Here is a 16,397-nt window from a genome sequence, read left to right on the forward strand (position 1 = left end):
AAATAATGAATTGATACATGCACCAATCTAGCAGCTGGGCGAATGGATCGTAATGTGCTAGCAGAAAGCTATTAGCTTGTGCTTTTAACTGTTTAATCCTGACTGTTATTGATATAATTGCAGTAAATCTCAATCACAGGTGTAAAACTTGCACTTTGGGAGAGTACACCGCACCATTCCAGTAACCTTCACTGATGCAAGGTTCCAACTCCTCTACAAACGTTGTTTGCATACGATTATCAAATAGAAGTCGAGAGAAATAAAAGATTATTCCCACAGTAGAAAAGGGAATAAACCACTTTATTTGAGCTGAAGAATGTAATTTCAAGGTAGGCACAGAAAACAGCTTAAGAAAGGGGGCACAGATGCAACTATCAAATGTTGCAATGTAAATACATGTAGAACCTGATTATGAGCCAAGGTTGTATATGTCATAGTTCTCTGAAATTAGACATACACATTCCACATCAAAATTGCACTGGGTACAGTTTTTTCAATTTGCTGCTATTTCTAAGAGAAACATTCTCATTTGTCACATCAGCAATGTTTCTTTCCCCTGTGGCTTTCTTGATGTAGATCAGGAGGCACACCATATTTCAGGAAGCCAGCTAATGGGTCTTTAAAGAGTAATGCCTAATATTTTCATTTGATGTTTGCAAATCTTCAACCTTACTAAAAAAAAGGTAAAATTTATCCAATCCAAATAAAGACTAGAATTCAGTACACTAGATTAATGAGTCTACTCTAGTCAGAGCAACTGGGTCAACCATTTCAATGTTTTTGCAAAGGTTTACGTCAATATATGGATTTTTTTTGCAAAAAATAGAACTTTACAGCATTCTACTGCTGATATGGGGTGGTAGTACACAGGTTTGTGCCTGCAAGTTCTCACAAGGAAAGAATTTTCAATCTCAGCGATGCTATTAGGAAAAGCATTGTCCAAAAGTTGTCATGTGCAAGTCACCCCGGCAGCCTTGTGTCCTTCTTGCAATCGTCACAAATGGCATTGACTAGGGGTTGGTGCATACCTTGTTAAAATACCACATCCATAAAAATTCATGTTATTTGCAAAATTAGAGATGGATGCTAGATTTTCCAAGATCCGAGCCATGGCTTCAGAAAGACTGGATGCACAAAAAAAACAGCGATTCAAAATGAACAGTTCACTTATTCTTGTTACTTGTTCAGAGAACAAATCTACCAATCCGTGCTCACCAGGTTCCACAGGTAATCACAAATAAAACTCTCCGAGTGCTTAGTAGAGTCGATGTTAATGGGCTGCGGTATACCCATCCCGAAATGAACTGAGAAAAATAGTTAAGGAAAGCATTGCATACAAGTCAATCCCAACAAATAATATTCCACTTTCTACCACTTATATGGATATAATCAATGAAATAAGCAGCTCTCAGGTTAACACAAAAAAATCCACCAATATCTTTTGTTTGAGAGGAATTATTTTATTAAAAAAGGCAGAATATTGAGTTGGTGATATTATAGTGCAATAGCAGAAATAAATGTCAGATTTGGATCATAATCCTTCGCAAGTGAGTTCCCAAAATTCACCAGCATGTCAAAAGAGAAATGAAATATATGACCCAACTGAGCACCATAACTTTTTTTAAGAATTATATTTTCTGGTGTAGCTACCCATCTCAGTTTTTGCTATCTCCAAGCAAACAAGTTATCCAATTATCCTAAACGTTCTGACCTAATCGAAGATCGCTACATGATTTTCAGCATGCCCAACTCACTAGTATTCATAAATCAAATTGTTTTGAATGTTATTGATCATTTGTTTCTCACTGCTATGGACTCTTGCTTTCCACTGTTCTGACACTATGCACTTTTTCATATACTCTCACACCAAGCTTACATTTCCATCAAGATTGAATCAGCAACAAAATTGCTCAAGTTCAACTAATTATGCATAGCTAGAAATAAAAAAGTTTTCAGCAGAGAAGGAAAACAACCTATGAGAGTTTTTTGCAGTTTTCCTCATTCATTGATATTCTTGCCTTCAATTCAAATTAAATTCCCACATTTCCTTCATAAAAAAGGAGAGCAAAACCAGAGATTATAGAGCTATTAGTCCAGCAGCATCTTTCGCAGGGGAGGTCTTGGAATCTATAATTAAGGACAGAGTGATTGAGCACTTGTTTGAACTGATTACAGAGAAAAAAATGGATTTATAAAGGGTAGGTTGTAAACTGAATTGATTTTTGAAGGAAGTAACTAAAGTAGTGGATAGGAAAAATGTCTCTGGATGTAGATCACATGCATTTCCAGAAATGACTTCCAGAAGGCATTTGATAAGTCTCCATGTAACAGACTGTTAGCTAAGAATAAAGCTCATAGATTAAAGGCAAATTATTGGCCTGGTTAAGAGATTGGTCAGGCAGAAGATAGTAGGGATAAAGGGTACTTACTCAAATTGAAAGGAAGTGGTTAGTGGTTTCCCACAAGGATCTGGGCTGTGCCTTCAACTATTTACTATGTTTATTAATGACTTAAAAGAGTATCACAATAGAGAGCCATTAATCCTTGTTTGCCAATGACACAAAGACTGGTGGCTTAGTAAGTAGTGTAGAAAGATAATTATAAGCTATTAATAGATTAACCGAGTGGGCAAAACTGAACTAGTTGGATTTCAATGCAGGAAAGTGTGAGGTCATCCATTTTGGACCAAAGGGGATTATTACATAAATGACAAACTGCAAACAGTGAAGGTCCAAAGAAATTCAGAAGTCCACATACACAGATCACTAAAATGTAGTGATCATGTACAAAAAGTAATCAAACAGGCTAATGGAATGTTAGCCTTTATAACTAGAGGGCTGAAATAGAAAAAGGAGGCTATACAAACTCCTCGTTAAACCACATCTGGAGTACTGCGTACAGTTCTGGGCACCAAACCTTAGAAAGAGTACCTTAGCCTTGGAAGGCGTGCCATGCAGATTCACCAGAATATTACCAGGGCTCCAAGGGTTAGATTATAAGAGGTTTATGCTTTTATTCCAGGGAATGCAAAAGCTTAAAGAGTAATATGATTGAGCTTTTTTTTAAGGATTTTGAAAGGAATGAATACAGTAGAGAACTTTTCCCACTAGTGGAAGAGCCTAGGACAAGAGGCTGTAAAATTAAAAGAGCCAGGCCACTCGGGAGTGAGAATAGGAACAAATCATGGTAGAATGCAGAACTCTCACCCATTAAAATCAGTAGATGCTATCTAAATTAATCATTTATATCAGAGGTCAACAAATCTTTTTAAGCCAAACCTATTAGGAGATTTTGGAGCCAAGGCAGGAGGATGGAGTTAGGGCAAATCAGCCATCATCTCAATAAATGGGAGGAAACTGGCTCGAGGGGTTGAATGGTCTAATACTCTTCCTATTGCTTAAACTGTTTCCAAGAAATTCAGTTTCCTCTTTCATGCCAATTACTTTTCCCTCAACAACTTACAGGTGACAAAATGTCTGGGTTGGGGTGGAGGGACTTTATTGAATTCAAGACTCATACTATCATACCGTATTCAAACTCATTTTTCTCCCAGGCTTTATAGAATGGAACTCTCCAGTCTTTATTCTCCTGAATTTTTTTTAAAACCATGACAATACTTGTTGATTCATCCATTTCTATCATTCTAAACATTGGTAGTCCCACATCTAGCTTCCACTACTTTTACCAAATTCACAAATGAAAGGATACCGCCTTTTACAAGAGAAGAGTCACTGTCATAGTCCCAAATGATCTTAGTGACCTTATGGAAGATATGAGCCAAGTACCTGCATGAAATCATATACAAATATAAGCACTTCACATAAGACATGACATGTTGTGAACTGACAGCAAAACCATTTAAGTTGAGACAAAATCATTTTTGTGGCATTTAGTATGCCATGCCGCACCTCATAATGGAGTAGTAGAAAATGTATCATCTCATAACAGCTAGGTTAGGAGAAATGTTTCTCCCCCCCCACTGAAATCATGAACCATCCTGCTCATATACGGTTATGGTAGCTGGTGCAGAATGACCACTGGCAGAAGTCTGAGTGTAGATTGTTGGCGCATCTGCTGAGAATCAGCTGGTTTTTTAAGTGCACCAGTTAATTTTTCATATTCGTGCCATAAACTAGTTTGTGTACTTCCATATTAGTTGGCCTGGGAACAAGTAATCTTTCATCATGTCAGCTACTCAAAAGTCCTCTAAAGATAAATGTTCATCCTTCCGTGCTGTGCAGAAGCAGCCAGCTCATCTCCCTTCATATGTCAGCAAACAGCCTGACAGAGTTCAAGAATTTGACTTTCTAAAACTCCATGATGCAGCATAGCATAAAGACACAGTGTAACTAGACAAGTATATCTTAAGTAAATCTGTGTGTTACTTTAAAACTTACTTGGAAGAAGGAATAACCACTGTTGTGTCTTCAGCTACCTCTTCTTCCATTTTGGATATTTCTTTTTCAGTCCTTTCAAGCTCTTCCAGCTCTTTCTGTAACAGTGTGGCTTTTGTATATTAAGGAAAGGAATAGTATATAATCAGTTATTATAACATTGTCCCTGCTTTGTATGAGCTGGATACACTAATGTTTCACAAGGTGCAAGTGAAACTAATGATAAAACTTGAATTTACTTAGTGCTCGTCACATTATCAACATCTCTAAAGCTTTTGAATTACATTTATACTGTACTGATTTATAGGCGCAAATTATTTTGGAGCAATGTCCAACAAACAGCAATAAAATCCATTTGTGGGTGAGTGTTTGCGACATTGTTTGATTTAAACAATGTCACATCTAAGTATGTCATCCAAGTTGTCATCTTCATTCTCCAAACTAAACATGAATAGCTTACTAAACAGGTAACATCACAGCTATGTTTGTTTCCATCCTCACTCAATACCCACATTTCCAGCTCACGCCGCAGGGACTGGGCCGATTTTTGCCTCAATTACCCAAAACCCACCAATTAGCTAGCTCAGAAATAACTATGGTCAAACCAGAGATCCTCTGAGTTTTCATATTTCAACTATTCATTAGCTCAACCAGCTGATAGGAAATGGACTTACTAGTCCAAGATTTGATTCAAAGATGCAATTGTGCAGGTAGCATACACCATTAATGCAGTACCAGAGTTGTTTAATACAGAAAACCAAAATGTTTGAGCGCCAACCTGTGGTAGAAAACATTTACTTCAAAGCCCAAGTGAAGTTACTCTATTCTGCATCCAGCTTATTAGAAGTTAATCTCCAGCACAACAAGTTGAAAAAAAACAAAGCAATTTGTCTTAAGTAAAAATAGAAAATGCTGGAAATACTCAGGTCAAGCAGCATCTGTGCAGAAAGAAACAGAGTTAACATTTCAGGTCAAGGACCTTTCTTCCAAACTGAAGTAATTTGTCAGTTTGAGCGCATTACAGTTTTCTGATCTAATTAGGCACTTTAAAAAAAAATCAGTAGTAAAGGATATTTGAGTTCTGCTTCTTTCTCAGAATTCAGTTGCTGACTCTTTTTCCACTCTTCCTTAATCTTCTGCACCTCCAGAAAGCTTTTCTCTTGTTCTTCTCCAAACTCTATAACTTTCAGTGCCACTTTCTCCCGTGTCTGCTGTATCTCTGAAATCACCATGATTTAATTCTCAAACATCTTGAAATAGCCACGGTTATTTCCAAAATACTGTAATCGGGGAAACTCTCATTTCAAAGCAATGATTTTTATATCAGCATATTATAAAGTCAAGGTAACTGCTGGAATCCAACCATTAACATTTTCAAGCAGCAGGGAGTTGATTTAAAGTCAATTTTAAGGACATAAAACAGATCACTGAGCAACGCTAAACATGAGAGGTTGTACTGTTTGAAAACAGAAGTCCAAACAATCACCACTTGCAAAGATAGACAAACCAGGTCAGTTCAAATATACCATGGGGACAGAGATACAATTTGTGTTTTTTAATTTACCTGCACACATGGGGTTTTTTTTTTAATGTATGGCTATGATTGCTGCATGATGTGGTGTGCCTCCACACAACTGTTAGTGTGGTTTCTAGTTCAGGTACCAGAGAAGTCTATTTATTGTGTGTCTATTGGCCTCAGCATCTCGACTGCTATTGCCAACGGTTGGAGTACCCAATCTCAGTTTGCATCTCTTTTTAAACCTTCAGTGCCAAGTTTACAAATGAGGTTTCAGCTCATTTACCTAAATTCTGAATTCGTCCGTCTTACCTGTAAGCCGATGCTTCACTGATTTTTCAAATTCCAGGTACCTATTGACAGTCTTGGCTTTATTCATCATGGCCTTCTGCAGCAACACCTCCCCATGACAGCCAGAGAGGATGATCAGCATTTCATCAGCTAACGCCTTAAATTCCTGCATCTGGGCCTCCATCTTTTATGGGATGCAACCTAAAGACAGAATTTCTACACTTTAGTTTCTTGTTCCATCGTTCATTGTAAAGATGTGGAGAGGAGTCAGTCAGTCAGGCACAGTCTTGGGGGGGACGGGTTTACTGACCAATTTCTCCAGTTTTCAGTCTCGCTTCCTGGATGTTTTTCCCTCTTTCCTGCGGTGTTTATATTTCTCTCCCCGGGTGTTTTTCTCTCTCCCTCCCTTCGGCTATTTTTCCCCTCTCCCTGGGTATTTCTCTCTCTCTATCCCCCTCTCCGGGTATTTTCTCTCTCTCTCTCTCCGGGTATTTTCTCTCTCTCTCCGGGTATTTTCTCTCTCTCTCTCTCTCTCCGGGTATTTTCTCTCTCTCTCCGGGTATTTTCTCTCTCTCCGGGTATTTTCTCTCTATCTCTCTCTCCGGGTATTTTCTCTCTCTCTCCGGGTATTTTCTCTCTCTCCGGGTATTTTCTCTCTATCTCTCTCTCCGGGTATTTTCTCTCTCTCTCCGGGTATTTTCTCTCTCTCTCTCCGGGTATTTTCTCTCTCTCTCTCTCTCTCCGGGTATTTTCTCTCTCTCTCTCCGGGTATTTTCTCTCTCTCTCTCTCCGGGTATTTTCTCTCTCTCTCTCTCCGGGTATTTTCTCTCTCTCTCTATCTCTCTCTCCGGGTATTTTTTTTCTCTCTCTCTATCCCCCTCTCCGGGTATTTTTCTTTCTCTCTATCCCCCTCTCCGGGTATTTTCTCTCTCTCTCTATCTCTCTCTCCGGGTATTTTTTTTCTCTCTCTCTATCCCCCTCTCCGGGTATTTTTCTTTCTCTCTATCCCCCTCTCCGGGTATTTTCTCTCTCTATCTCTCTCTCTCTCTCTTCCCGCTTTTCCCGCCTTTCCGCTGTCGGTTAATCCAAACTCAATTCGAATTCTCCGCCCAACGTCCGCCTGGAGGACCCCGCTGCGCCGACTAAGGAGCTGCCGGTTTGGAAAGTGAAGTCAATTTAAATTTTGCCAATTCCGTTATATTTACAGCGGCATTTTTAAATTAATTAATTATTGATGGACTCATTACGTTTGTTTTGTTATGGGAGAGAAAATCCTCTCACCCGTCGCCTGGACTGGATTCCTCCAGCATTTCAACTGGACACCTCAGAAAGCAACAACAAGAGCTTGCATTGAAATAGCGCCTTTAACGTAGTAAAACATTCCAAGGCGTCGTGGGGACGAAAATCAGACAAAATTTGGCAGCGAGTCACGTAAGGAGCTGTTAGGATAGATGTTATACCTTCTGATTCCCATATGTTAGAAATAATCACACTTTAGACTCAAAATGCTGGCACTTCATCAAGTTTATTTTTGCTGCTCTCCATGTATCTCAGGATGACCAACTGGACCTTATTTTACGGGATTGTCCTGTATCTGAGGTCATTGTCCCTTGTCACATGCTGCTGGGACGCTGTTCTTCCCATAATTCATATGCATACCCGCTCTCCTCTTGTTTGCCCACTCTTAGCTCTGACGCACCCCCCACCCCACTCTCGCAGCCCCCCCCACCCCACTCTCGCAGCCCCCCCCACCCCACTCTCGCAGCCCCCCCCACCCCACTCTCGCAGCCCCCCCCACCCCACTCTCGCAGCCCCCCCCACCCCACTCTCGCAGCCCCCCCCACCCCACTCTCGCAGCCCCCCCCACCCCACTCTCGCAGCCCCCCCCACCCCACTCTCACAGCCCACCCCACTCTCACAGCCCCCCCACCACTCTCAAAGTCCCCCCCCACCCCACTCTCGCAGCCCCCCCCACCCCACTCTCGCAGCCCCCCCCACCCCACTCTCGCAGCCCCCCCCACCCCACTCTCGCAGCCCCCCCCACCCCACTCTCGCAGCCCCCCCCACCCCACTCTCGCAGCCCCCCCCACCCCACTCTCGCAGCCCCCCCCACCCCACTCTCGCAGCCCCCCCCACCCCACTCTCGCAGTCCCCCCATTCTCACAGCACCCCCCCACCCCACACTCACAGCACCCCCCCACCCCACACTCACAGCCCCCCCGCCCCACACTCACAGCCCCCCCGCCCCACACTCACAGCCCCCCCCCGCCCCACACTCTCAGCGCCCCACACTCACAGCCCCCCCGCCCCACACTCACAGCCCCCCCCGCCCCACACTCACAGCCCCCACCACCCCACTCGCACAGCCCCCCCACCCCACTCTCACAGCCCCCCCCACCCCACTCTCACAGCCCCACCCCCCACCCCATCCCACTCTCACAGCCCCCCCCCACCCCATCCCACTCTCACAGCCCCCCCCACCCCACTCTCACAGCCCCCTCCACTCTCACAGCCCCCTCCACTCTCACAGCCCCCCCACCCCACTCTCACAGCCCCCCCACCCCACTCTCACAGCCCCCCCACCCCACTCTCACAGCCCCCCCACCCCACTCTCGCAGCCCCCCCCACCCCACACTCGCCGCGCCCCCCACCCCACTCTCACAGCACCCCCCCACCCCACTCGCAAAGCCCCCCCCGCCCCACACTCACAGACCCCCCCCACCCCAATCTCACAGCACCCCCCACCCCAATCTCACAGCCCCCCCCCACCCGACTCGCAAAGCCCCCCCCACCCCACTCTCGCAGCACCCCCCCCACTCTCACAGCCCCCCCCCACTCTCACAGCCCCCCCCACCCCACTCTCGCAGCCCCCCCCACCCCACTCTCGCAGCCCCCCCACCCCACTCTCGCAGCCCCCCCCACCCCACTCTCACAGCCCCCCCACCACTCTCAAAGTCCCCCCCCTACCCCACTCTCGCAGCCCCCCCCACCCCACTCTCGCAGCCCCCCCCACCCCACTCTCGCAGCCCCCCCCACCCCACTCTCGCAGCCCCCCCATTCTCACAGCACCCCCCCACCCCACACTCACAGCCCCCCCCGCCCCACACTCACAGCCCCCCCCGCCCCACACTCACAGCCCCCCCCGCCCCACACTCACAGCCCCCCCCGCCCCACACTCACAGCCCCCCCGCGCCCACACTCTCAGCCCCCCCGCCCCACACTCACAGCCCCCCCGCCCCACACTCACAGCCCCCCCCGCCCCACACTCACAGCCCCCCCCCGCCCCACACTCTCAGCCCCCCCGCCCCACACTCACAGCCCCCCCCGCCCCACACTCTCAGCCCCCACCACCCCACTCGCACAGCCCCCCCGCCCCACTCTCACAGCCCCCCCCCACCCCACTCTCACAGCCCCCCACACCCCACTCTCACAGCCCCCCCCACCCCACTCTCACAGCCCCCCCCCCACCCCACTCTCACAGCCCCCCCCACCCCACTCTCACAGCCCCCCCCCACCCCACTCTCACAGCCCCCCCCCCACCCCACTCTCACAGCCCTCCCGCACTCCACTCTCACAGCTCCCCCCACACCCCACTCTCTCAGCCCCCCCCCACACCCCACTCTCACGGCCCACCCCACCCCACTCTCACAGCCCCCCCCACCCCACTCTCACAGCCCCCCCCCCCACCCCATCCCACTCTCACAGCCCCCCCCACCCCACTCTCACAGCCCCCTCCACTCTCACAGCCCCCCCACTCTCACAGCCCCCCCACCCCACTCTCACAGCCCCCCCACCCCACTCTCGCAGCCCCCCCCACCCCACACTCGCCGCGCCCCCCACCCCACTCTCACAGCACCCCCCCACCCCACTCGCAAAGCCCCCCCCGCCCCACACTCACAGACCCCCCCCACCCCAATCTCACAGCACCCCCCACCCCAATCTCACAGCCCCCCCCCCACCCGACTCGCAAAGCCCCCCCCACCCCACTCTCGCAGCACCCCCCCCCACTCTCACCCTCACAGCCCCCCCCACCCCACTCTCGCAGCCACCCCCACCCTCACAGCCCCCCCCCACCCTCACAGCCCCCCCCCACCCCACTCTCACAGCCCCCCACACCCCACTCTCACAGCCCCCCCCCCACCCCACTCTCACAGCCCTCCCCCACCCCACTCTCACAGCCCCCCCCCCCCACCCCACTCTCACAGCCCCCCCCACCCCACCCCACTCTCACAGCCCCCCCCACTCCACTCTCACAGCCCCCCCCCACCCCACTCTCACAGCCCCCCCCACCCCACCCCACTCTCACAGCCCCCCCCACACCCCACTCTCACAGCCCCCCCACCCCACTCTCACAGCCCCCCCCACCCCACTCTCACAGCCCCCCCCACCCCACTCTCACAGCCCCCCCCACCCCACTCTCACAGCCCCCCCCACCCCACTTTCACAGCCCCCCCCACCCCACTCTCACAGCCCCCCCCACCCCACTCTCACAGCCCCCCCCACCCCACTCTCACAGCCCCCCCCACCCCACTCTCACAGCCCCCCCCACCCCACTCTCACAGCCCCCCCCCACCCCATTCTCACAGCCCCCCCCCACCCCACTCTCACAGCCCCCCCCACCCCACTCTCACAGCCCCCCCCACCCCACTCTCACAGCCCCCCCCACCCCACTCTCACAGCACCCCCACACCCCACTCTCACAGCCCCCCCCCCACCCCACCCCACACTCACAGCCCCCCCCGCCCCACACTCACAGCCCCCCCCCGCCCCACACTCTCAGCCCCCCCGCCCCACACTCACAGCCCCCCCCGCCCCACACTCACAGCCCCCACCACCCCACTCTCGCAGCCCCCCCCACCCCACTCTCGCAGCCCCCCCCACCCCACTCGCAAAGCCCCCCCCGCCCCACACTCACAGACCCCCCCCACCCTCACAGACCCCCCCACCCCGCCCCACACTCACAGCCCCCCCCGCCCCACACTCACAGCCCCCCCCGCCCCACACTCACAGCCCCCCCCGCCCCACACTCACAGCCCCCCCCGCCCCACACTCACAGCCCCCCCCGCCCCACACTCACAGCCCCCCCCGCCCCACACTCACAGCCCCCCCCGCCGCACACTCACAGCCCCCCCCGCCGCACACTCACAGCCCCCCCGCCCCACTCTCGCAGACCCCCCCCACCATCACAGCCCCCCCCTGCCCCACACTCTCAGCCCCCCCGCCCCACACTCACAGCCCCCCCCGCCCCACACTCACAGCCCCCCCGCCCCACACTCACAGCACCCCCGCCCCACTCTCACAGCCCCCACCACCCCACTCGCACAACCCCCCCACCCCACTCGCACAGCCCCCCCACCCCACTCGCAAAGCCCCCCCGCCCCACTCGCAAAGCCCCCCCGCCCCACTCTCGCTGACCCCCCCGCCCCACTCTCGCAGACGCCCCCCCACCCTCACAGCCCCCCCCCACCCCCACCCTCACAGCCCCCCCCACCCCACCCTCACAACCCCCCCCACCCAACTCTCACAGCCCCCCCCACCCCACTCTCACAGCCCCCCCCCCACTCTCACAGCCCCCCCACCCCACTCTCACAGCCCCCCCCACCCCACTCTCACAGCCCCCCCCCACCCAACTCTCACAGCCCCCCCCACCCCACTCTCACAGCCCCCCCCCACTCTCACAGCCCCCCCCCGCCCCACACTCACAGCCCCCCCCACCCCACTCTCACAGCCCCCCCCACCCCACTCTCACAGCCCCCCCCACCCCACTCTCACAGCCCCCCCCCCACTCTCACAGCCCCCCCCCGCCCCACACTCACAGCCCCCCCCACCCCACTCTCACAACCCCCCCCACCCAACTCTCACAGCCCCCCCCACCCCACTCTCACAGCCCCCCCCCCCCACTCTCACAGCCCCCCCACCCCACTCTCACAGCCCCCCCCCACCCAACTCTCACAGCCCCCCCCACCCAACTCTCACAGCCCCCCCCACCCCACTCTCACAGCCCCCCCACCCAACTCTCACAGCCCCCCCCACCCCACTCTCACAGCCCCCCCCCCCACTCTCACAGCCCCCCCCACCCCACTCTCACAGCCCCCCCCCCACTCTCACAGCCCCCCCCCGCCACTCTCACAGCCCCCCCCACCCCACTCTCACAGCCCCCCCCCCACTCTCACAGCCCCCCCCCACCCAACTCTCACAGCCCCCCCCCCACCCCACTCTCACAGCCCCCCCCCCACTCTCACAGCCCCCCCACCCAACTCTCACAGCCCCCCCACCCCACTCTCACAGCCCCCCCCCCACTCTCACAGCCCCCCCCCCACTCTCACAGCCCCCCCCCACCCCACTCTCACAGCCCCCCCCCCCACTCTCACAGCCCCCCCCCGCCACTCTCACAGCCCCCCCCCCCACCCCACTCTCACAGCCCCCCCCCCCCCCCCCCACCCCACTCTCACAGCCCCCCCCCCCCACTCTCACAGCCCCCCCACTGCTGTCAGAGATGTGAGATTGGGAAGCGGGCTGTTGCCAGAGCTGATTAAATGCTGAATTATACTCCAGAGTATTGGCACCTCTGTCGGAAGGGGATGCATGGGTGATGCTGAGCCCAGAGCTTGCTTCCTATTAGTTTGAAGTTGGCAGCCCTGTACTGCTGGAGGGGATAGCTGCTGTTTGACTCATTCTGTTTTTCTCAGCTGCCAGCTGGGCATTATGTTATTCCCTGAGCCGTGCTGATTGATACAAGGGGTCAAAATAATTTTTTTTCAAGGGTTCCTCTTGATCTTTTCTCAAGGGCTATTTTTTGGTTTTCAGGGCTCTTTTTTCATTCTCACTAACTCCTTTGTTAGGTGTTGCAGTCACGTAGTAACATTGCCTTCTGTATTTATGTTGACAAATGTGGTATTTGGACTCTCACAGAAGCAGAATTAGAAGAATTCAACAATATCCTCAATAATCATCACTCCTCCATTAAACTTAAAGCCACAACACATAAGGAAACCATTAATATCCTACACACCACAGTATTTAAATTGACACAAGTCAACAGGCAAAAGTTAACAACAAAAGTCTTTTCAAGATAACTAACTCTCACTTCTACACACAGAAAGCCATCACCCTGAACACACCTTCCACAGAGTGATGAGATCACAGCCAATGTGTTCTCATCGTGTATGAAGATTTTAAGCAAATAGTTATTATCCTTTTTATTGCATCTCAGATTTCAATCTCAAATTTAAATTTAACAATTGATCTAGCATTAATATTGATCTATCATCAATTACTGTTTGCGGAAGAGATTCCAAACTTCTACCACCCTTTGTGTGTAGAAGTGTTTCCCAATTTCACTCCTGAAAGATCTGGTTGTAATTTTTACATTATGCTCCCTATTCCTAAACTCCCCTAAATTAATTGAACATTTACCTCATTACATTTCCTTCATTACAACAGTGACTACACTGCCAAAGTATTTCATTGAAGGTAAAGTACTTTGGACTGTCCCAAGGTCATAAAAAGCACCATAAAAATGCAAGTTGTTCATTACACATTCACAAAGAGAAAATAATAGAATGTCCATAGAATCACTTGAAGCGATTTCTTCAAAAGTTATTCGGCTGCTTTACGTAATATAATACATATGTCCTTATCCAGTTTACAGACTCAACAAACCACTGGCAGATGTGACCCTGAGAAACTTTCCCTGACATTAACTGAATGGTGCAGAGCTCCAGTCCGAGCTGACAGATTGCTGCTGCAAGTTTCCCTCCCTGTCCAAAACAAAGTAGCAAAGAAACTAGAATTCTCCTGTCAATTCAGTCGTGCTGAGACCTGCTCACAGCTTCTGCAGATGGAGAAGGTGTGACTACTCTTGTCCTAGCAGGCAACCTCTCTCTTTCCCCCAAAGATGGCAGCCTCCTCCTCCCTACCACCCCTTCCCTCCCTTCCTCTAACTCCCTTCCCCAGCCCCTTACCCCCACATCCCTCCTCCTCTCTACCCTCCCTTTCTCAACCCACCCATTCACTCACACCCCCATCCCTACCCTGGCAGGCAGTCTCTCTCTCTCTCACCCCCCTATTCCTCTCACCCCTCTTTACCTCCCTCCCTTCCGTTCTACCCGCTCTCATCCTTACCCGTCCTTCCATCCCCATTCTCCCCCACCCCCTTCCTCCCTCCTCCCTTCACCCCTCCCTCCCTTCTCCCAACCCTTCTCTCTTACACCCACCATCCTTCCTTTCTTCCCTCCCCCAACCTCACTCCCACCCTCCATCCCTCCCCCCCTACCCTTCCTCTATCTTTCCCTCATCCCACCCTCCCCTCACCCTCCCTCCCCTCACCCTCCCTCCCCTCACCCTCCCTCCCCTCACCCTCCCTCCCCTCACCCTCCCTCCCTCTCTTTCCCTCACCCTACCTCCCCATTTCCCATCACCCTTCCTCACCCTTTTCCCTCCCCCTGCCTTCTTCCTTATCTTCCCCCACTTCCCCTTCCCTTTCTCACCCCTTTCATTCCCCTTCTCTTCCCACTTCCCCTTCTCCCCTGTCCCTTCCCACCTCCCCCTCCCCCTACTTCCCCTTCTCCCCCGTCCCTTCCCACCTCCGCCCTCACCCCACTTCCCCTTCTCCCCCTCCCTCCCCACCTCCCCGCTTCCTTCCCACCTCCCCCTCACCCCACTTCCCCTTCTCCCCTCTTCCTGACAGGAGGGTGCCAATGAGCACCCTAACTGTCCTTAGGCTGATTGCCGACTGCCTGGGGAAGCAACTCGATTTTAACAGCTGCTAACTTCTGAAAAGGCAACTCTGTCAGAAACCTGGTTACTCGGCAGTACAAACTCAGGAAATTGATAAACCACAGCTTCCTGATAGGCAGCATTCATATAAAGTATGCAAAACTATCACGGGCTGGGTTTAATCTTGCTCTATCGATCTGCTTGCTGCATTCTGTTTGATTTTAAAATATGCTTCTCCTTAGCCTTATGGCCTCACACCACAAATGAAGAAACTTGTGTATGATCTTTGCTAACTTCAACACTTCACAGGTTGTCTAGTTCATTATGGGAATGTCCTTCCTCTAATATCCATACATCTTTGAGCAGAAATCCACAGAGTCTGGCCTGTGGCTGAGCACAAGAATGGCCTCCTTCTCTAGATGAATCAGCTGCAAGTGTTTGTTCTCTGGATGTGTCTGATGCTGCCAAGTCAGCAATTATTGCTTAACGCTAGTTCTTAATGTAGTTGTTGTCTCTCCCTTTGAACCACTTCAGTAATTGTAGACAGTGCTTCTGCTAGGGTGCTACGTCCAATTCCCCAATGGTTGTTATTGTGACTGACAGCAATCGTGTTTAAATCAAAGAATATTTACACACCTTAGCTGTCCATACCCAATGTGAATATTGATCAGCATCAGCTCCTGACAGTCAAATATTCCAACAGCTGCTGTTTAGTTCATCTTTAAACAATGGCTGGTGGCAGGAGGTTGAGGCAGCAGGAGTTGGTGTTTACAAGACTGAGAAATGGCAGTGGGTCTATCTGTGCACCTAGCAAAGTACATCTTGCCCAGCATGAACCTATCTGCTGTCTCTTCGCTAATAACTGCTCTCCTCTGCTGCAGGTCAGAGTGGAGCTGGATATAACTGAGCTTAGGAGCTGAACTGGACATGATAAGGAAAGAGGCAACAGCCTCCAAGGGTTCCAGCTCACCCATTCCCTGGGTAATGACACGGGGTCTGTCATGGGAACCCTCCTCAACCAGCAAGATCAGAGAAGAATATCCAGACAGATGCCCTCCCCCAAGACACTGACACTGCTGTAGAACCATACAATGCCACCCTGTCTGTTAATCTGATTGTAGAGAACACATAGGTGAGACATTTGCAGTGACTGTTGCCTTGTCTTCAAGCTCAAAGCCCCATAGTCCTGATAATCTAGGGCTGGTAAGATCCCTTTGAAGAATAGTGGACAGTGCCCAATAACAGTGCCTGCATAACTACAGTAATCATGTCCCACTACCACCAATCAGATATTGTTGGGCAAAAATTAGGAGAAATCTGGCTTCTCTTCAAATAATGCATTGGGATCTTTAACATCTAAACATACACAGTGGCTCCTCTGATAATACATCATCCTTGATAATACGGCACCTCTCATAATACATCATCCCTGATAATGGGGCGCCTCTGATAATGGGGCGCCTCTGATAATGGGGCGC

At 51.2% G+C, this 16,397-nt stretch overlaps 1 protein-coding gene across 1 annotated transcript; it reads right to left on the reverse strand.

The window, feature by feature from the left end:
• Positions 1-250: 250 nt before the first annotated feature.
• On the reverse strand, positions 251-7,288 carry spc24 (SPC24 component of NDC80 kinetochore complex). Its single transcript, XM_078531287.1, has 6 exons — positions 6,511-7,288; positions 6,223-6,402; positions 5,469-5,613; positions 4,398-4,502; positions 3,709-3,785; positions 251-1,304 (listed from the first exon to the last, which is right to left on the reverse strand). The coding sequence occupies exons 2-6, from the start codon at positions 6,383-6,385 to the stop codon at positions 1,198-1,200; spliced, it is 597 nt and encodes a 198-aa protein (XP_078387413.1). The 5' UTR covers positions 6,386-6,402; positions 6,511-7,288; the 3' UTR covers positions 251-1,197.
• Between the last annotated feature and the right edge of the window lie 9,109 nt (positions 7,289-16,397).

This window comes from Cetorhinus maximus, chromosome 28 (genome assembly GCF_964194155.1).
Source record: "Cetorhinus maximus chromosome 28, sCetMax3.hap1.1, whole genome shotgun sequence".
In the NCBI taxonomy this organism is placed as follows: domain Eukaryota; kingdom Metazoa; phylum Chordata; class Chondrichthyes; order Lamniformes; family Cetorhinidae; genus Cetorhinus; species Cetorhinus maximus.

Bases quoted from the DNA above. Each gene is read 5' to 3' on its own strand.
- spc24 (XM_078531287.1), bottom strand. From the start codon at position 6,385: ATGGAGGCCCAGATGCAGGAATTTAAGGCGTTAGCTGATGAAATGCTG. The intron at 3,786-4,397 runs GTAAGTTTTAAA...GATTTCATGCAG, and splicing joins GTGGTTATTCCTTCTTCCAA to GTACTTGGCTCATATCTTCC. The intron at 1,305-3,708 runs GTATCCTTTCAT...TATTTTTCTCAG, and splicing joins CTCTTCTCTTGTAAAAGGCG to TTCATTTCGGGATGGGTATA.